We start from the raw sequence: 21,771 nt of genomic DNA on the forward strand, positions 1-21,771 counted from the left end.
ACAGGTCGTGGGTTGAAATTTTGATGCGAATTTGGTAAGGATGGGGGGAGGGGGGTTCAACATTATCAAGAATATTGTGGGAGCTTGCACAAAAGAGTTGCACTTCTCCATAGAAAACTGTTGAATGGGAAAAACAACAAAAATTATCAGAGGTAATAAGGATTTTTTATTGAATTCTGATTGTGTTTTAACTGCAACAGGACATGATTTACGAAATAAAATTAGTCCACCAACAGACATTTAATCACTAGAAGTTAAATCAAAGTTATATACAAGATTATCTACGCTAAAAGATTCGAAATTCATTATATGAGGTCAAAGAATTCTTTAGAAATTTAAGGGTCTAACCTAGTATTTTCTAGCCTTTCTGATTGCTATTTACTTTTTCTTGTGTTTGTGTATCTTTTTATTGCTTGAAAGCTTATGAGCATTTGCATTATAGTAGTAAATTTATAAAATTTTCTTCCTTTATTATGTATGTTGATAATTAAGGTTCCTTGTTCAAGAATCTCCTGGTTCTTCCGTTCCAATATTATTATGCTCTTTTGTTTTCGTTATATAAAATTACAATTATTTTTTTGTTGAAAGAATCAATTTATTTTGTCCCTACCCTCAAACCAACCCCCCCCCCCTTCCAAACCACCACCACCACCCCAAAAATAATAATAATTTTAAAGCTTGTTTTTAAATTCAATTTTTTTACCTTACCCTCACCCCTACCCCCACCCCTACCACCACCCACTCCCAAAAAAATATTAAAAGTTATTTTTAAAAGATATTTCTAATTCCAATTTTTTTTTTTTCACCCGCCACCCCCTACCCTCGCCCCCCCATCAGCCCCCCACTCCCTTCAAAAAGAAAAAAAATTAAGTTTGTTTTTTTAAAAAATATTTTCAACTTCAAAATTTTATTTTTTCACCCCTACATTCGATCTCCCCTCCCAAAACAATAATAATTTAAGTTTGTTTTTCAAAAATATTTTCAACTTCAAAATATCATTTTTTTCACCCCTACCCTCGCTCCCCCCGCCACTCACCCCCTATCACCCCTCCCCCCCTCCCCCAATTTTTTTTATTAAGTTTATTTTTAAAAAATATTTTCAACTTCAAACTTTCATTTTTTCACCCCTACCCTCGACCCCCCCTACCATCCCCCCTCAAAAAAAAATAATTTAAGTTTGTTTTTAAAAAATATTTTCATCTTCAAAATTTCATTTTTTCACCCCTACCCTCGACCCCCTACCCCCCTACCATCCCCCACCCCCCAAAAAAAATTTAAGTTTGTTTTTAAAAAATATTTTAACTTCAAAATTTCAATTTTTCACCCCTACCCTTGACCCCCTCACTCCCGTTACCAGCCCACCCCCAAAAAAAAAGTTAAGTTTGTTTTTAAAAAATAATTTCAATTTCAAAAATTATTTTCTATTCTAGTAAAAATAAAAAATATTTTTCTCATATATAAATCAAACACTAAAAATCTTTTTTGATTTTCTTTTTCTACTCACCAACCAAACATAAAAAAATAAGTAAAAAATTACTTGTTTTCTAGGAAAACATTTTCTGGAAAACATTTTCCTTCGTACCAAACACACCCTACATGCTTCTTCCAGGTTAAAAATACACATTTGTAGAGAAAAATAACTAGTTTCATGGTTGGTTCATTGCTTTATGCATTTATGATTGAAATCTAAAAATTAGTACTCCGTAGTATATATTTGCACTCCAATCATATATTGAGGCCAGTGAGCACAGAGTCGTCGAGGAGATTCCTTGGTTTTCGGTTGCTCTACTTTGCTCGAGGTCTTTTTTATTTACAGTTGTACCGCTAGCTACTTTATGATAATTTTTCTCTTTAATTTTGGACTGTCCTAGTCTCGTCTAGTCTAAATCGGAAGGGGAAGAGAAGAAAAGTATGCTGCGAGTTCCCGTTTCCACTCCAAGCAGTGGAGAAATGGAGCATAACAACACACATCAGTTGAGGTCTCGGTCTCACCACCAGTTTCATCCCTCTCGACCTGCCATCCTTGATCTCTTCAATTTATACTTAGGACTGGTAATCAATTTTAATTTCAAACCCCCTTCTTCTGTAAATATTATTTTCTTCTTCAATTTTTTTTTTCTACTTGGCAGAAAAATTCTGGACAAAAATCAGATGATTCTATCAGAGAACCACCGTAAGTCTACTCTTTTCGTTTGAAATAACCTCTTCTTTTATTAATGTTAAACTTAACTTACTGAACGTCATTAATATCTTTTCTAATTCTAAAAAATATCTGTTATACTTTATTATCATTTTCAATACTCTTATTTAAACATGTATCAGCAATTGATTTCAACACATAATTCTTATCAGCTATTTACATTCAGTTAATCCGAACGGCTCTATAGCCTTACGAAGTTATGTTTTATTCCACTCGGTAACAAGCGTAATGGGATCTTTACTTAAATGCTTCACTTCTCCTTTCATTTCAAACTTGTGCTTTATGATGCCAAAAGTCTTATGTTTCATTGCCTGACTCAAAGAAAGAAAAAAGAAAGTGTTATGATTCGTTAGAGATATACAGGAACAAGACACAGAAGAGAGTAACTGCTCTTAACAGAGAGCTTCCTCCACGAAATGAGCAATTTCTCTTAGATTTTGGACAGCTGCAGAGCCAGTTTACTGTAAGTTTTTCACTTGGAAATGTTACATCTTTGCTTTCGTTTATCTTCTGTGTAATGACACATGCTTTTTCTTTTGTCTGACATATTATTCCAGGACAAGGAACAGCTAAGTGCAGTGACAGAATCTGTTCTTATTTCTCTCGTTATTCATTGCAGTAGTCACGCACCTCGTGCAGAATTTATTCTATTTGCCATATGCAGTTTGTCTAGTATAGGATTCATAAACTGGGATACTTTCTTGCCTTCTCTTCTTTCCTCCGTTTCATCAACTGAGATATCCGCTAGCCAGGCTAATCTACCATCTGGTGCTGTCTCTTCTGCTAATTTAACATCTGGATTGCTCCCTTCTTCCACCACAGTAGCGAGTACCTCCATTTTTCACTCATCAAATCCTGCATCTCCTTTGCCCACTGTCCATGGTATTGGGTCCCCTCTTCATTCAGCAGCTGAACCCTCATCTTCTGCTGCTTTGTCTCCCATGAAGTCTTCTGATGTTAATGGTACTAGCCAACAGTCTATTGCAAAAGTGAATGTGTTGTCAAAGGATAATGCTACAAGCAGTCTGCGTCAGTTATGTTGCAAAATTATTTTAACTGGTCTAGATTCTAATCTTAAGCCAGTAACACATGCCGAAGTTTTCCACCATATGTTGAATTGGTTGATTAATTGGGACCAAAAGTTACATGGTGTTGATGAGTTAGACAGTATGAAATATTGGAAACCAGATAAGGCCCTAATTAAGTGGCTACATAGTTGTTTAGATGTTATTTGGTTGCTGGTTGAGAATGATAAATGCCGCATACCGTTTTATGAACTTCTCCGGAGTGGGTTGCAGTTTTTAGAAAATATACCAGATGATGAAGCTCTGTTCACTCTTATTTTGGAGATCCATCGGAGGCGAGATATGATGGCTATGCATATGCAAATGTTGGATCAGCACCTTCACTGCCCTACATTTGGGACCCCTCGACTTCTTCCTCAAGCCACTGCAAATTCGTCTGGTGAAGCAGTTGCTAACATGAGATATTCACCAATTACATATTCTAGTGTGCTTGGGGAACCATTGCATGGAGAGGTATGTATATGTGATATTATTAGAACCATGTTAAAATATCATGTACAAGCATACTGATAAAATGTGTAAATAGGAACTGTTTGCTTGAGAAAAAAGGAGCAGGTGAAACTGAAAGAACATTTTAGCATCAAATTTTGGCAGTCCTCTTGGTCTCCTTGACATCAACAATAATATATGTTCTATCTATGATACAAATTCAAGTACAACTATGCTTTGTGCCCCACTTTAGTCTAGGAAAAATAATACCTGTTAGTCTAGGAAGAATAATGCCCATTTTGGTCTTGTATGATACTTATCCAAAAAAAAAGAAAGATCTAGAATATCATTGCCGTGCTTTATTGCTGAAGCTTATTAAAAACACTGACTTAATACATTTACCAATGCCAAAGTTTGGTTAAATTAGTCATGGACCTGTTACTTATCGAAAATCAAAAGATAAAAAATAAAGGAGCTGTTGTGGAGGAATGCAGAAGCGTGGCAAATTTAATAGCTTTTCAATCAATTACTATCGATTTTAATGGCTATTGCCAGTAAGAGTTGGGCAGTTTGGAAGATTATGATATGAATTCTGCTGATTAGTAGTATGTTAAGGGATTTTTTGCTAGTGTTACTAAATCTAGAAAATGTTACAGGGTTCTGATTCTAAATTGTATTTGTGTTGTTGCTCATAACACATAGACAATTATAGTATTCCGGTGGTTTTGCCTAAACCAATGGACTGGGGCAGCTATTACTTTAAGTTTGATTTTCGCTTGTGATGTTGAGACGATTTGCTTACAATTTTTAAATCTTGAGTTCAAAGGGCTCTGATGTCCTAAAATTAAATGTACGTTGTGTAAAGGGATAGTCTTGGTTTTGATTGTGGGATTTTGGATTATAGAAATGACTTTGATGGTAGTTTGTGGAGGTTGGACTTGGGCTGGAGTATCTGATCTGTTCTATGGTGATTAAAGCCTATGTCTAATGCCTTTTTTTATGTGGTTGGCTATGGGTGAGATAAATTCTTCCTCATGCTCTGGCCATTTCTGATTCTTTAGTTGATTGGGTAGAGTCTTCCTTATCTAGTTCTCTTTAGTTGATTCGGTGGAGTCTTCTGTTTCCTAGTCCAGTGGTTCTCTTTAGGACTTCCTGTGATTATTTCCTTGAATTTATTTAATCTAAACCTTACCATCTAGGTCATACTCCTATTCAACCTGATAAATGGTGGCCCTGAGCAAACAGAGACGATCTAATCATCCTATCTTCAGCTCATGGATGCCTTAATTTATGTTCCCATGTTTTTGATAATTTTTTTCACGAACTTTGACACCAGCTTCAAGTTTTTAAGTGTTTTTTGGGATGAAACTTAACATGACCAATTTTTTTCGTTTAATCGGTAAAATAAGAAGTATAGCTGATGTAAAATAAGCAGCATGAAGAGAATGTTGTTACAGGTTACATCTAAAAAAAAGAGTAAGGACTTTACAAAAATTGTAGTGAACTAACATAGCATCCGTCTCTAACACATGCCGATCCCATATTGCATGAAAACCTATGCAAGGATATACAATTGAGTTTTAGTTTAACTACCATCTTTCTTGTCTTCGAAAACTGGGAAGATATGGCACCTAAGCCTAACTCAACCTCAAAAGCTAGCTCATGAGTGGAGGTTTGTCCAAGTCCATATAAGGAGACCAAATTCCCATCCCTCTACCGATGTGAGACTTCTTAACAAAAACAATCACATTTCTTTCCTTCAAGAATCAAGTGACCCGACCAAAAAGCTGACGAGATTGAATTGCATGTTTTCGAAGAGGACTTGGTAAAACCTATCTTTTGCCAAGCTAGGAGAAAATCTCCTGGCATGCACCACTGAATGTTCAAGATATTAAAGAAGCTCCAGATGTTGGAAGAGAACCTGCAATTGAGGAAAATGATTTATATCTTCTTCCTCATTCTTGCAAAGAGAGCATCAGTTGCATAATGAAAGACCTCTCTTTTATAGATTATATGCAGTGTGAGGCACTTACCGTGAACTACGAGCCAGAAGCAGCGTTTAACCTTGTACGGGGCAGAGCTCTTCCAGATTGTCTTCCAAGGTCAAGGATCCAAGCCTTGGGATGGGTATTTGTTATATTTATGTAGATGGAGCTATTCAGTATAGATTGTATAGTTGCTTGTAGTATTCATGGCCTCCCAATTGCCATCTCAATAACTCTTAAGGAGATTCCTTTTACTGTAGCTGTTGATACTTGTTGAAAGTTTGAGAAGCTTCTAGGTGATTACAAAGTATTTTCTCTATTGATTCAGTCTTTTTTACTCTGTTACTGCTATCTACTATGTAACCTTGTTTCACATACCTAGTGGTATACTTTCCTGGCCAATTAATAGTTCTATGGATAGTCCTTGTTTTGGTACCTTTGGGCTTATTGTTGCGCGTATCTGGAAGTGTTTAGATGATAAGTTTTTTTCAATTGAAGGGCCTTATTTTGTTAGTTGCTTTCGTTTGTCCATCTTAAGTTATCTGCTATTTATCCTTGTTAGAGTTTAGAAGTGCTGCTGGCATCACATGAGGGGGGACTTTTTCTTTTGCAAGGCATGAGTGATTTTGGGGTGGGGGTGGGGTAGGGGGAATGGGAGACTTGTGTTGAACTTAGAGGGCTAAATGGGTTGTATGAAGGGTCGGATCTAGGAGAGTGTGAGGGTGTTCAGCCGAATCCCTTTGGCATAAAGTTATACGGTACATATAAGGTCTTTTTAAAATTTTTAGTGTAGATATATAGATTTTGAATCTCCTAAACACAAGACTAGAGGTTGACTTAGTGGTTTAGTGAGTTCAAAATTCACCTTGATGTTCCAAGTTTAAATTCTAGGCGCTATATTTTTTTTGAACCCCCTTAGTGAAATCCTGGATCCGCATGAAAATGTAATGGCGGTGGAACAATATTTAAGCCATACAAAACAACTTTTATGATAAAGTTTGGGAACCAATGGCAACCTCTACCAGTTAATTTGCATACACATGAATCAATGTTGAGCACCTCCACATGTCAATTTGGGTGCTTTTTAATGTAGAAATTACAGCAGGTATCCACTTTTATAGGTGCTATTTAAAAGCTAGCCAATCTTTTCAAAATATTAAATTTTAGCACAATCAAGCCAAACCAGTGCTTCTTCTCCTTCTCCTTCTTCTTAGCACAATCTGCCATATCATAAGATGGTCTAAGCTCTTATTTGTTTTCACTTAATGCATGCCTGAATCTGAATCACTCAAATTTTGTCTTTACTAGGTCTGGATTTTTCGGATCTAAATCATTAAGTATTTTTGTTTTTTTTTTACAACCATTTATAGTCTGAGCAGATATGAATTATTAAGACCTATAACAAAGTCTTCATATCATTAAGATGCTATTCATTCAAGGATTTCTGCAAAGTTGACATTTCACTACTCCATCCTCTTTTACCTAACAACAACCACCGCTGCCGTTCACCATAATCAACTACCATCGATGCCCATAATTATCAACTACCACCACCCATCATCCACCAACCACAGCCATCATCATCATCCAAAACCACCAGCAACATCAACCAACACAACGCCACTACCATTGGCCATTGTTTATAATCATCACCACCAACCACAATTACCACAACTTTTTATTTTTTTGTCTTAAAAAGTCATTTAAATTTGACTTAAAAGCTACTTTTTTTAAGCCAATCCAAACGGGCTCTAATCTTAATATTCAATGTATATTTAGATTTAGGCATTTTAATATTAATAAAAACAAATAGGGACTGAATAAGCTTGTAATGAAAGGAGACCAATAATTGTGTTTTAAAAAATAATAAAAGCAAATAAATGTGAAAAGACTAATGCAAAAGCTTGTGTAGTAAACAGCTTTTCTTAATCTGAGAGTTCTATAGTGCACAAAAAAATTGATTTATTAACGCAATTGCACAATAATCAACTTTGCACCATAATCAACATTGAAGAAGACTTTGCACCATAATCGTGTATACGCGCACTTATTGGGTTCTCGTTAAATTATTTATACATATTTAGTAGACTTTTAATACAAATATAGGGTTTAGGCCAAAGCTACTGGATTTTGCCAACGAGTAACCAGAACTATAGCTATTCCCCGGCTGCCATTGGTGCATGGGTCAGGTTGCGCACATTTTGACTAGTCCATCAGGAACCTGCTACTTCCTAGAAGCACATGTACCGGTCAACTTTTCCTACATGCTTAGGCATATTGGAATAAATCTCTTAGTGTGTTGGTCTCTGTTGGGTGTGGTTTTGGAGTCAGATTATTTGTAGCTTAAGGTAATAAGGAGATAGTATAGGCTGCCTCCAAATAGACTGTATGCTATAGTTATTGTCACCCATTCAAGTCCTTGCAAGTGACGTGGATTCATCATTATCTTTAGGATGGGGGTTGTAGGTGTTACCCAGAAATCCAGTTACTACTCGTTATTTACTGAGCAGAGCCTTATTGTTCATATTTGAGGCACATTCATGGATGCTGAGCTGCTTATCTCAGTTCAGAAGTGCTTCACACGAGGTGTTTGACCAAGAGATGAAGTATGTAACTTGGGCTCAAAGGCAGGTTCAATCTGCATAAAATTATTATAGGCTATAGCTAATGATGTTCTTATATAAAAAAGGCTATAGCATATGATACCCATATCAGTCTTCTCTATTTCCTTCTGCTAATGTATATATGTATATGGGACAGACAGTATACAGGCCAGAACTTTATTTATCTTACATGGACCAGTTGAGAACTTTATTTATCTTACATGGACCAGTTATATCTTGTAGACATTCTCATACTCGTGCAAAAGCTGATCTATAATACCCTTTTTTTTATAGTTAAAAATTATTTTTGTTGTTTAAATGTACTTGCATTTATTTGGAAAATAGGATCTTGCAGCTTCCATTCAAAAAGGAAGCCTGGATTGGGAGAGAGCTTTGCGTTGTTTAAAGCATGCACTTCGGAACACTCCATCACCAGACTGGTGGAGACGTGTGCTTCTCGTGGCTCCCTGTCACAGGGTTCATGCCCAGGCTCCAACTCCGGGTGCTGTGTTTACATCGGAAATGGTTTGCGAGGCAGTTATTGAAAGAATTGTTGAATTATTGAAGTTGACTAATTCAGGCAATATTCTCAGACTTCAAACTCTGCTTGAGATTGTGTTACGAGTTGCCAATTTGTACATTTCTCAGTTTTCCCCTTTTCTTTCTTATAATGTTATTATTAATAATAGTAGTCGGGTACAGTATCTCCGGCACAGTGCTTTGGCTATGAGACTGAAATTCAATCTTCATTGCCGCGTGAATAATCTGATAGAAAATAAAAAAAATAATGTTTTCTCGGATGGGCATGGCATAAAGGAAAATGCCGATGGTGAGGAAAATGATGTGTTATTATGGCAGGAGGACAGCAAAGGTGACTTCTCAGTCAAGTTTGCTTACAAGGCCCTCAACAGGACAGGGGGACAGGAGAAAGATTGGCCATGGAAGATGATATGGAAGCCAAAGGTGCCTTACAAAGTGAACTGCTTTACTTGGCTCTTGGCAAAAGAAGCTGTCCTAACACATGAGAACCTGTACAAGAGAGGTTATCAGTTGGCCTCTAGGTGTTATCTGTGTGGGGAGCAAGCTGAGACAGTCAACCATCTCTTCTTACATTGTAAATGGACAAAACAGCTATGGAGAATGTTCACTAACCTGAAGGGGATCACGTGGGTGAAACCAGGATGTATTAGGTGAGTACTTGGTAGCTGGAACAGGGATGGAAATGTTACAAAGGAGGAGAGATGGAAGATTGTCCCAACATGCATTTGGTGGTCAATCTAGAAAGAGAGAAACAATAGGAGCTTTGAAAATGTACAAAACAGTCTTTAGGATGTCAAAATGAAAAGTGTCTAGCTCTATTTTACTTTTGGAGTAAACATAATTTATTAGCTCAAACAGAAGACATCTTTGATGTTCTAGATTGTTTGTAGGCAACATATATAGTTTTGAGCTTCTGATAGATTGTAATACTTTTGAAGGGGAACTACACTTTTGGTTGTAGTATACCCGTGGATGTATTGAGTAAGGTTACCAGTTTTTTTTAAAAAGGAAAATGACGATGCTTTGAAAGAAAAGTAAACAAAGACACGAGTGTTTTTATGAATTATTGTGCTATATGGCCTTAACTTGTCTAGCTTGACAATAAAATGTAATACGGGGTTGTTTGCTGTGGGTGAGAACCGTGTGCCTGGATGCGTACTTCATTGAGAAAGATTGCGTGCATTCTTGGGTTACATAATATGTTCATTATCACATATTCTACTCACTTAATTAGTATATTGTTGATATTAATGAGTTGCTCTATTTCCTAGTAAGTTGCTCTCCTCCTTTGTGATTGGCTTAGTTTGATAGTTTTAATGTACTCTCCTTACTTTCTGCAGAAATCAGTTGCTGGCAGGAGTGGCTTATTTTCTCCGATATATTCTTTTTTCTCATGAAAAGTGGATGCGTTGATTTTGTGGAGTTCGTGGACAAATTAGTATTAAGACTTCAAGAGGGTGATCAACAAATACTGAGGACGAACCATGTTACGTGGTTACTTGCACAAATTATTCGGGTTGAACTAGTGATGAATGCTCTAAATACAGACTCAAGAAAGGTTTTCCATCTTGGATATAACTACTTTTTTACATATAAGGAAGATATAAACTGATTGAACTTTAATACAATCGTTTTGGTAATGACCTTGATGTTTTAGGTGCTGGTTAGTTGCATTGCTTTCATATTTATCTGTCTCTGATTTTCAAGAATTACTGGGAAAAGATGGTGGAGGGGAAAGGGGCCTCCACCGTTGGAAGGTTCGAGTCACCGAGGGGCAAGTGGGAAAAGCCACTGTTGGCTCCTTGGAAGGGGTGGGGGGTGGAGGTGGGGGCTGAGCTTTCCTATAATTTTAGAAGAAAATCCCCCATCCAGGTGCTGAACCAGAAATATGTCATTGCAGTTTCGTCTCCATGTTTAAAGCTTTGGTATATCAATCTTCTTGTATAATTTTTGTTTCTTATTTTCTTTTCCTCTTTTTCACTAAGATATAAGTTGTTATTAAATTATGTTTTTGGTGTTATGGCCTATCGTTGTATGTTTTTGTGATTTTCACAATTTGCTGTTAGGTGGAGACGACCAGAAAAATTCTTTCGTTCCATAAAGAGGAGAAAAGCTCTGATCCCAATAATCCTCAAAGTATCCTACTTGATTTCATTAGCAGTTGTCAGAACTTGCGCATTTGGACACTAAATACAGCAACAAGAGAATACCTGAATAACGAGCAGCTACAAAAGGGAAAGCAAATTGATGAATGGTGGAGACAAGTTAACAAAGGTAATCATTTCATTAAACTGCATAGGTGGGCGGTGGCTCAACAAATACGTGTTGCCTAAAACAATACTTCAATGAGAAGCTTTAAGGTTTTTGTAGAAAAAAGAGAAAAGAACAGTTAACATATATAATTTCATTTGAAGTCTATTTTTCTAATTTTTTTATGTGCTAAGTTATGAAGAAATAACTTTAATAGGTCTCTTCTAGTAATTCTTTTCCAATTTCTAATATATCTAATCCTCTTAATCTCTCTTGAAACATTCCAAATTTTCTAATTTTGGATTTTTCTTATTTGTTGAGAAGTTATCAAGGGCTTCAGGCTTCTTTTTGGGATTGTATTAAAGTTCAATCCTTCTCTCTCCATCTTTTTTTAAAAAAGTTTTGAGTAAGTTCAATAGAGTGTTGTTAGACTGGCTTTGTGAGTGGGAATGAGGATATTCAAGAGAAAGTGGGAATGACCTTCGTGTGGACTAGATGAGGGAACATAGACAAGGATGGTTTGGGCATTAGAAGAAGGGATGTGTAGATGACCCAATGAGGAGGTGTGAGAGATTGAATATAGTGGGTCGAGGAGAGGCAGAGGTAGGCCGAAGAATTATTGGGGGAGGTGATTAAACAACATATGACGCATCTTCAGCTTATCGAAGACATGACCTTAGATAGTAGGGTATGGAGGTTAGTCGGTAGTTAAGAGTTGTCCTATTAATAGCCTATTCATGTATTTGGTTTGGTGGTATTATATAGTATCATGTCGGTTGTAGTATTAGCTTATTCATGTAGTCGTTGGCTTTTGGTATTTGGTCTAATCTGTGGTTAATTTTTTTTTGAAAATGGTAATTGTTTCTATTTTTGTAGAATAGTACATAGGTTGTATTGGAAACAATATTTACATAAGGAGCTCTAATAATACTGACCTACCCCTATAATGAGTCTAAAACATCAATGTTAGTGAGCGTATCATTAGAGTAAATCTGATTACACCAAAAACATAGAGTCCATATGCAATTCAGTTTGACTTGTTGCATACTACTCTCCTTATTATCAAAAACGCTTATGGTTCCTCTCTTTCCATATTGTCCACCAAATAGTGGTAGGGACAATTCTCCAGTTCCCTCTGTCTTTTGCTTGTGTTCTTGCTTCTTCCCAGCTATATAGAAGCCTCTGAAATTCTCCCAGACATGGACCAGGAGATGTTTTCAAGTCTCAAGAACAAATTTCACAATTGGCCAGTGACTTCGCATTGGATGAAGAAATGATTGACTGTTTTTGCAGGTATCCCACAGAAAAAACATCTAGAGCAAAGTGGAATTCCCCTCTTCATTAAATTCTCCCATGTCAACTCTGCTTCTTTAGCCAGTAATCACACAAAGCAAGACACCTTGTAGGGGATCTTGGCTTTCCATATATGTCTCCAGGGCCATTTGAGTAACTGCAGATTTGATGGTTTAGCTTCCTGTATGCTGCACCTACTTTGAAAATCCTTGTACTATTTCCCAACCACTGCAATCTGTCATGCCCTGTTTCCAGACCACTAAACCGATTAATGCTTCTAAAAAAATCTGTTACTCTTGGGATTTTCCCATCATTGAGGTGTCTTCTAAATACAAAATTCCACCCTTGAGGAGTCCATAAGTGAGCTATAGTACTTTGTTGCTGAAGCACTAAATTGTGGATGTTAGGGAAGGGAATCTTCATATTTCCTTTTGTGTGACAATCATCCTTCCAGAATCTAGTTTTTATGCCACCTACTACTTTGATCTTGGTGTTTGGTTTGAATTCATTCCAAAGTTCTCTAATGGATTTCTATAAGCTAACACCATAAGCGGTGGTAACCTCCTTTGTCATCCAACTATCACTCTATTCATATTTTGCCTTTATGACTGAGCCCCACATATTCTTATTATCATTTGATTACTCCCAAAGCCACTTCATCCTCAAAGCTTTGCTCTGGTTCTTTATGTTCTTGATCCTCAAACCCCCAACTCGCTTTTCATTGATCACAGTTTTCCATTTGACGAAGTGATACCCTTCCCTTTCCTTGTTCCCTTGCCACAAAAATTTCTCTTGATGCTATCCAACCTATTGATGAATCTTGTTAGGAAAAGAAATAATGACTTCATATATGTTGGAAGTGCATCAAACACACAATTAATCAGTGTTAGTCTTCCCCCTAGGGAAAGGTATTGAGACTTCCACCTTGCTTGCCTTTTCTCTCACTTCTCAGTCATCCCATCCCAAATTTCCATAGACTTGGATTTTACCCCCAAAGGCATTCCCAAGTATGTGGTTAGGAGGACACCGACTTCACCTTCAAGTATTGACTTCAAAATTTCCATTCTTGGTACTTCATTTACGGGATACATAAAGCTTTTCCTCCAGCTGACATGTAGCTCAGACATACCTTCAAAAATAACTACAATCAGTCTCAGTATTTTAAGGTGGTCTTCCTCAGCATCATAAAATGTTAAGGGTGTCATCTGCATATTGTAGATGAGTATCTTTAGACTTTCCCTTCTAGCTCTAGCAACTTTAAAACCTCTCAGCCACCCTTCACGACTTGCATTCTGGATCATATTGTTGAGTCCCTCCATGACTAGTATGAAAAGGAAGGGTGATAGGGGATCACCCTGCCTTAGATCTCTCTGTAACCTAGAATATCCTGTTGGAGAGCCGTTTAATATTAAGAAGTTCACAGAACATATGCAAAATTTAACCCACTGTCTCCATTTGTGACCAAAACCCATCTTCTCTAGCATACCCGTAAGAAAGTCCCAATTGAAATGGTCATATATTTCTCAATGTCTAATTTGCATAGAATTCTTGGTTTTTTTGTGACCAACCTGGAATCTTCATTAGCTATGAGGACCGCATCCATTATCTGTCTCCCTTTAATAAAAGCCAATTGTTGTGAATCAACAAGCTTGGACATCACTTTTTTCAGCCTTTCAGTAAGCACTTTGAGAAGATCTTATACGTACTGTCTATCAAGCTAATAGGTCTAAAGTCCTTCAATTCTTTTGCACCTTTCTTCTTTGGGATTAGGGCTATGAATGTAGAATTCAACTTCTTTCAAACCTCCCTTGTTAATGGAAGTCCTGAAAAGTCTCCATTATGTCACCTATCACCCCCTCTTAGCATTTGATGTAAAACCTCATAGTAAAGCCATATGGTCCTGGTGCTTTATTAGTTGCACACTGCTTTAAACACCTTAGAACTTTTTCCTCATTAAAGCTTCTTTCAAGATCCTCCGTTTCCTCCTCTATCAACCTTGGGCAGTTCAAAACATTGTTGGCAGGTCTCCACTGCACCTCCTCTGTATAGAGTTTCTGATAGAACTCCACTATTTCCCCTTGGATTCTTTTTGGTTCTTGGACAATGTTCCCCTGGACTAGCAGTTGGTCTATGTTGTTGTACCTCTTGTGTGCATTAGCTATCTTATGGAAGAACTTGATGTTCTTATCCCCTTCCTTTAACCAAATTGTCTTGATCTTTGCTTCCAGTAGATCTCCTCATTTTTTGTATCAAATCCTCCAAGTTCAGAAGTAAACTTGCCTTTTCCATTGCCTCATCGTCTGTTAGATCTCTATCAGTAGCAATGTTTTCCATAGCACCCAACTTTTCAAGTAAAGATTTCTTCTGTTGGCCAAGATTTCCTTGCTCACTTCTGCTCCACTCCTTCAATTTGTGTTTCAAGGCTTTTAATTTGGATGAAAGGATGTAATCTGGTCTCCTAGTATAATCAAAAGACTTCCACCATATCCTTACTCTGTCAATGAAACCTTCCGTTCCTAACCACCAATTCTCAAACTTAAAATATCTCTTGCTCTTCTTCTAAGAACCACCTTGGAGTATGATTGGGGAGTGGTCGGACTATATTCTCTACATAGTGTATTGTTTCAAGTTGCTAAAAGCATCATCCCCTTCTTGAGATACCAGGTCCAGGACCTATCAATTCTTGAAGCTATCAGGTGGTTATCCCCTTTGAACCCGGTGAACTTTGCATTTCCAGTTGAAGATCAACTAGGTTTAGGTCCTTGATCAAATTAGAGAACTCCCTCATCCCTATTGTTCTCCTGATACAGTTCCTCTTTTCTGAAACATATCTAGCCTCGTTAAAATCACCACAAATTGCGCACTTCTATTAAACCTCTGATAGAGCCAATTTCTTCCCAAACCAGTCTTCTTTCCACATAGCAATTTGGAGCATATACTCTTGTAATATGACATGACAAATCCTGTAATTGTGATTCAAACTTCCAAGTTACAGGTAAGGGTATATGTCATGTCCCTATCTCTAAAACTTCCGTTTTCCACATTCTACTATCCCAAAGCATGATTATCTGCCCTCTTGTCCCATTAGCTTCCAAACATGCCATTTTGATCCATGTATCACCCCAAATCTGCATTACTATCCCAGTAAGATCCCTCTCTAGTTTGGTTTCTTGAAGACAAATAATGTCGGCTTTCCAATCCCCCATAATGTTCTTGACAACCCTCCGTTTGTCCCTACTATTCAAACCCCTTAGTTCCATGAGACAAGTTTAAATTGCATCAAGAAATATTTAGGAAGTTTCTCCCCGTATCTCTACACCCTCCACTTTGGAACTTCACATCAAAAGCTACTAAACTTTTCAATTCGTTAGAGCCTTTGAACCTTGTCTTCTTGCATACTGCTACAACTTCTTGGTGTCTGCCCCTGTCAACCTGTAGTAACAGTTGCAAATTCTGTTTCACCCAAGCAGAAACTTCTTTCTCTTTTTCTGTGATTAAAAGTTGCTGTTGCGTGCATAGTAGCTCTGCTTCTTGGACTTCACATTCTTCAATAGAGGTTGATGTTCTTTGGTCTTCAATATTGCATACCTCTTTTTCCTCCCTCCCAATCATCACCTCCCCAATTGGAACTTGTGCCTCTGATTCTCCCATATTTAGCATAGCCACGTCACCCAAAATACCACTTGAATCAGCTGTTATCTCCTTCTTAGTATTCTTTTCTGCTCCTTGCATTGTCTTTGGGCAGAACTGTGTTTCTTTATCTTGAAGAATCCAATTTTCTACTGAATTGGGCTGGGTGGTATTGGATATGCTATTAAAAATAAATGAATCTGTAGTTTATTATGTTTAGGTGATCACACCTTCTTGTTGTTAAAGATCCTTGCATACATGCGCTCCACATTGCTTTGCTGTTAGTTGTCATGTTTTTCCCCACTACCATTTTCTCGTTGAATTATTGCTTTGATTTTGCTTGAGCTAAGGGTCTTGCAAAAACCTCTCTACGTCGGAGAGGTAGTGGTAAGGCCTGCATAAAATCACTCTTTTGCTTTATTTTTTTTAGAAGTTAGTTGGCAATTTACTTTGGTATCTCTTACTTTATAGAGTTGTTTCTTTGATTTGGAAAAAGGTCAGGAAATATCAAAGATTAAAAGAGAAATTACATGTTATTCAAAGAGAAAGGTAAAAGAAAATGAAAATAATGTCGACCCATTGATTATGTGGTTGCATCAGTAAACAAGGCAAGGAAATATTATTTTCATGTATGATTTAGGGATTCCAGAAAAGACTATTTTGTTTCACAATTTATGCTCAATGATTTTTTTTTAACTATGAAAATCTGTACATTTATCTTTAAAACACTTTTTTTTAAAAAAACAAATTAATATATAGGCGAAGTGGTCTGATGGACTCTAGTACTTGTATGAGTTTGTATCTGGACCCTTCTAGTTAACCCTGTGCCAACAGAACCCTTAAACTCAATGAACTCAACATTTTAAACCCCATTGGCTTTGTGTGAACTTCAAACGCTCAACAAAAATGACACGCCATTATCCACGTCAGATTTTAAATGACACATCATCATCCAGGTTAGATTTTAAATGACACATCACTTATTTTTTTATTCTTTTTTAAATACAATCTTTTCTTCTTTTACATTCCATTCCTCCCTCATTCACCCTTGACCACCTTTCTCTCTCCATTTTTTACATTAGATCTCATCACCACAACCTTCCATCTTCACCATTATCACCACTTCCCTAAATCATAAAAATCACCCTTCTTTTCTATATTTTCATCATTCATAACTTCCGGTCGTGTTTTCTTTACCACTTGTCCCTTACTTGAAACACCATAAACCTCTTTTCTCCATTAATGCCAACAAATCATCACTAAAATACCTTAATATATCATAATATTTGTACACAATTACACAACATACTACATCTGATTTCTCAAAGGCATTTAACAATTACTTTTTGCCTACCAAAATGATCAGATCTGTCACCTCACAAACTAAAGCACAATTTCGATTATTATTTGGGGAGAAAAGAAAGTGAAAAAAAAAAGAGAAGAAGAAACTGGAGAGCGGTGGGGAAGGGGAGAAAGAGAGAAATGGGAGTTTGGGTCGGTGGGGAAGAATGGTGTGGGTGATTGTAGAAAGAAAAAAGATATGGGGAGGGGAGGGGAGGGGTGCGGTGGGGAAAAGAGGAAATAAGTGAATTAATTTTCTATCTATTTTTTGGTCTTTTTATTCTATTTTTCTTTTAATTATTTTGGTCTAAAATTTTACGTTACTCTCTTTTTGTGCGTGAAATCACGCATTTACTCCAATTAAATTATTAAGTTGCCACATAAGCTTGGTCAATGGTCAGAGGGGTTTAATATTTTGAGTTTCATCGAGTTAAGGGTTTAGTTGACAAATCGTTAAGTAGAAGGATCAATAATACAAACTGATACAAGTACAAGTGTCCATCAGACCATTTCGCCTAATATATATGAGTTTAAGTTTAGTAGTTAACTGCCAATGTAGACAACTTTTACACCCTTAAATTATATTTACATGTTGTAGCTGGTAACCTATCTTTTTGTAACGATTTCAAATATCACATTTGAGGAGGTTTACATATAGATATCCATTAGATAACATATAATTGTCTATAAAATTTATTCATGCTGATGATAAAAATATAAATTTAATATATACAATATTAGGAAAATTTGGACCCCTAAAATTATGGTGCCTTCACCCTTTAACCGACACATTAAACAGTGTACAAATTTAAAACAAATTCCTTCATTTTGTGATTTTTTTTGATTTCACAAATAAGGTGTTGACCACCAGCGTATCTATTGCCTCCCCTCCTCTTTATTGTCTGTTTCTGTTTTTTGGTAAGGTCTTCATTTCCTCTCTATCGGTCATTAGAATTTTCATGGTTTGTAACTAACTTCACCGAATCCACTAAAACAATGAAAATAGGAATGTTGTGCACAACTAGGGCTGGGGGTTCGGTCGGTTTGGTTCGGTTTTCAAATTTCGGTTCGGTTTTTCGGTTTTCGGTTTGTTGAAAATGTTAACCAAACCAAACTGAAATAAATTCGGTTCGGTTCGGTTTTTACAATTTCAGTTCGGTTTTTGGTTTAACCAAATTTAATCAACAATAAAACGATGATACACATATTTTCAATCACAAGACCACAACTCAATATTCTCGAGTCTCGTCTTGTCTCTCTATGTTACACTTACTAGTGAGGAGAATAAAAACTACCTACCATCCCGGAAAAAACGTACAATTTTGCCCATTTCCCATATGTACGGTACCTTACAAGTTATGATGTGGAATATTATCCACATGAACAACAACTCCACAAGCCTGCCGGTATGGTTAACTTAAAAATGTGCCACAACACAAGTACTTCTTACCCCAAATGCTATTGAAGAAAAAATTACTTATGCATCCCAAGTTTCCACCTGTGCAAATTACCATTAGGCATGCACTAGCTATATTAATATAACTTCTACCACAGACAGGGATATAGCTAGTGCGACTTCAAAGACGAGAGTTGAGATTTCAGAGTTTCAGACTAGGGATTTTAATTTTTTGATTTGGGAATTAGAATTCAGTCCTTAGTAATTTGGGATTAAGATAAGGGAATTGGCCATTTGGGTTTGCCAGTTTGGGTCACTCCAATTACATAATTGGGCTGCATTGATATTGGGCTTGGGAATTTATTTTAGAGCGTAGGGTCTGTAGGGATTAGTGAAGTAATTAAATTCGGTTTAACCGAATTTAAATATTTAAAAACCGAAAACCGAACCGAACCGAATAACCGAAATTTTAAATTTTGAAACCAAAACCGACCGAATAAACCGAAAAACCGAAATTAAAAAAAATTGGGGTCGGTCGGTTTTTTCGGTTTGAACCAAAATATGCCCAGCCCTATGCACAACAATTTACAAAAAAATAAAATAAACTAATGCCACTTATGTTGTTCCCAAGGTCTCGTTTTGACCAATTAAGGTGTCAGACTTTTGGAGTTAGTCTGGTGGAAATCATGTTGCTATCGGGGTTATGTCTTCACGAATATTGATAAAGGTGTTGCTGCATATAGGGGGACTGAAATCTAGTAGTATCAACAAAGAGTGGTGATATCTCAACTCTCAAGTTAAGTTCAACCATTGAAGGAAGCTATTCTGGTTTCTTTGAATCCATAATGGAAGAAAAAGATGTATAAGGTGATATCAACTAGTTGGAATTAAGGCTTAGGCATGTTTGTAACTTGTAACCTCACATTAGGTCTAGTGTTGGGTAGGATTGTCCTTAGTCTTGTAGGATTTATGTCGGTGGAAAGTAGACTATATAGAGAAATTCTAGTCTTGAAGGGCCTAGTTAATTAATATTGGAATGAGATGGGCTCAAATGAGTGAGGATTCATGTAGCCGACCCCAATTAGCTTGGGATGAGGTCTTAGTTGTATTGTTATCTTAACATAGTTGTGAGAAATAAAGAAGTAAAATATTATTAAATTATGTATTCTACATTATTACGCTGAGTCGTATTTATAGACACTATGTTACAATCCTTCTCCACATAGGACACTGCATACAATTCTATTTTGCATAAGACATAAACGTGCCCATTAACTTGGATTCAGTTGACATCTATGCCCTCCAACTTTGAGTGTACACTTAAACTTGTATATAGTTGAACAAGTAGACACATGTCCTACATGACAATTCGCGTGAGATACACTTGAACTGATTTGTATTATGTCATGTAAGACGAGTGCCTACTTGTTCAATTTTATATAAGTTTATGTGCCTACTTGTGCACATCCAAAATTGGAGGGAATAGATTCCAATTGAGACCAAGTTAAAGGGCATGTTTATGTATTATGCCATTCTATTTTTTTTCCTATTCTAGAGCTCCCTCTCAAGATACAAGTCATATGCACCAATCTTGTTACAAATGTAATAAATATGAGGACTAGTGAGAGATCTACATGCTGATCATCTGACTTTACAGATTTTGTAACAATAGCTACTGAGAATATCTTTTTTTTTTTTTGATAACCGAGAAATCCGTCTGTGACCTGCCCTTTGGACCAATCACAGCCTTCTAAACTCGGTGGATAATGCGCCCGCCCCTCTACTGAGAGTATCTTTTCGATGACAAAGTGACAGTAAATCTCAATGTTCTTAGTGCTCTCATGAAATACCTGATTTGTGCTATATGATCGACTGTTTGGTTATCACACAGAAGTTCCAGCTGACTGGTTTCTCCAAATTTTAGTTCTATGAGCAACTATTTAATCAAATCTAGATCACAAGTCGCTACAACCATTGCTCGATAGAGCGACTACACTTTGTTTCTTAATCTTTCATGACACCAAATTACCTCCTTAAACACAATATCCAAATGTACAATATCAGAAGGTGATCCTGACTAATCAACATTTGTTCATGGTTGCTAACTTTATACAACGCAGAATGTAGACAAACTGCATCACAATGTCTATTACAAGGAGAAGAATAAACTGACTTGCCCCACTCACAAGAAAGGAAATGTCAGGTCTAGTGACAGTGAAATAATTCAACTTACCACTCAGCCACCTATATCTTCCAGGATCACCTAGTGGATCCTCTTGTCCTGGCAGGAGTTTAACATTTGGATCCACAGGAGTGTCAATGGGTCTATATCCCATCATTTCTGTCTCCTCAAGTCATACTTCCGTTGTGGAACAACAATACCTAATATGAACTGAGCAACCTCAATACTTAGAAAATACTTCAGTCTTTGGTTTGGAAATGCTAAAAGAGGTGTTACGTTAAATTAATAATACAATCCTGATCATGTTCATATGTTGCACTTTTTTGGGTGCTTCTCTTGTTATATGTAAAATTATTGAATCCTTTATGAAAATATCTTACTTTTAAAGAAAGTTATTGAATGTTATAAACAATCATGGTCGAAAAATTGAAGTTTTGAGACATTCTTCATAGGAATTTTTTAGGGTGTCCTTTTACCTGATAGTAATACAATGAGTTCTTCCCTAATGTGGTTCGGCCTTCCCTAGGCCATGCAGATAGCGGGAGCTTAGTGCATCGGTTTCCCATTATATAATCAAACTACCTTTCTAACTGTCTTTTGACGTTTCTTCGCTTTTGTTTATATCTTAGAGAAAATGTGCGATCATCCTAGTTGGTGAGGTGAATAATATTGAGGTCTTAGCACATGTGATGAATTGTAAGATTTGGGGATTTTTCTACTAATCTTCGTTTACCTTTAGGAGCCACTAATAAGGACCTGACAGTTCGGAATCCGGTGATAAAAAGGGTAGAAATGAGACTTGCAAGTTGGCAACATATATTTATTTGGGGGGGGGGG

At 36.7% G+C, this 21,771-nt stretch overlaps 1 protein-coding gene across 2 annotated transcripts in view; it reads left to right on the forward strand.

Annotated features, from left to right (window-relative positions):
- Nucleotides 1-1,764: 1,764 nt before the first annotated feature.
- The window catches only part of LOC125866417 (mediator of RNA polymerase II transcription subunit 23), a 70,629-nt gene continuing 50,622 nt past the window's right edge, over nucleotides 1,765-21,771 (forward strand). The window contains exons 1-7 of one of the 2 annotated variants that reach the window (XM_049546810.1): nucleotides 1,765-2,052; nucleotides 2,130-2,173; nucleotides 2,564-2,663; nucleotides 2,758-3,738; nucleotides 8,648-8,873; nucleotides 10,174-10,400; nucleotides 10,909-11,116. In XM_049546810.1, coding sequence (XP_049402767.1) covers nucleotides 1,912-2,052; nucleotides 2,130-2,173; nucleotides 2,564-2,663; nucleotides 2,758-3,738; nucleotides 8,648-8,873; nucleotides 10,174-10,400; nucleotides 10,909-11,116 — 1,927 coding nt within the window. In that variant the 5' untranslated portion in view covers nucleotides 1,765-1,911. Of the gene's footprint in view, nucleotides 2,053-2,129; nucleotides 2,174-2,563; nucleotides 2,664-2,757; nucleotides 3,739-8,647; nucleotides 8,883-10,173; nucleotides 10,401-10,908; nucleotides 11,117-21,771 lie in introns of both variants that reach the window. The other variant, XM_049546809.1, reaches the window with a different exon arrangement.

This window comes from Solanum stenotomum, chromosome 5, assembly GCF_019186545.1.
Source record: "Solanum stenotomum isolate F172 chromosome 5, ASM1918654v1, whole genome shotgun sequence".
Classification (NCBI taxonomy): Eukaryota; Viridiplantae; Streptophyta; class Magnoliopsida; order Solanales; family Solanaceae; genus Solanum; species Solanum stenotomum.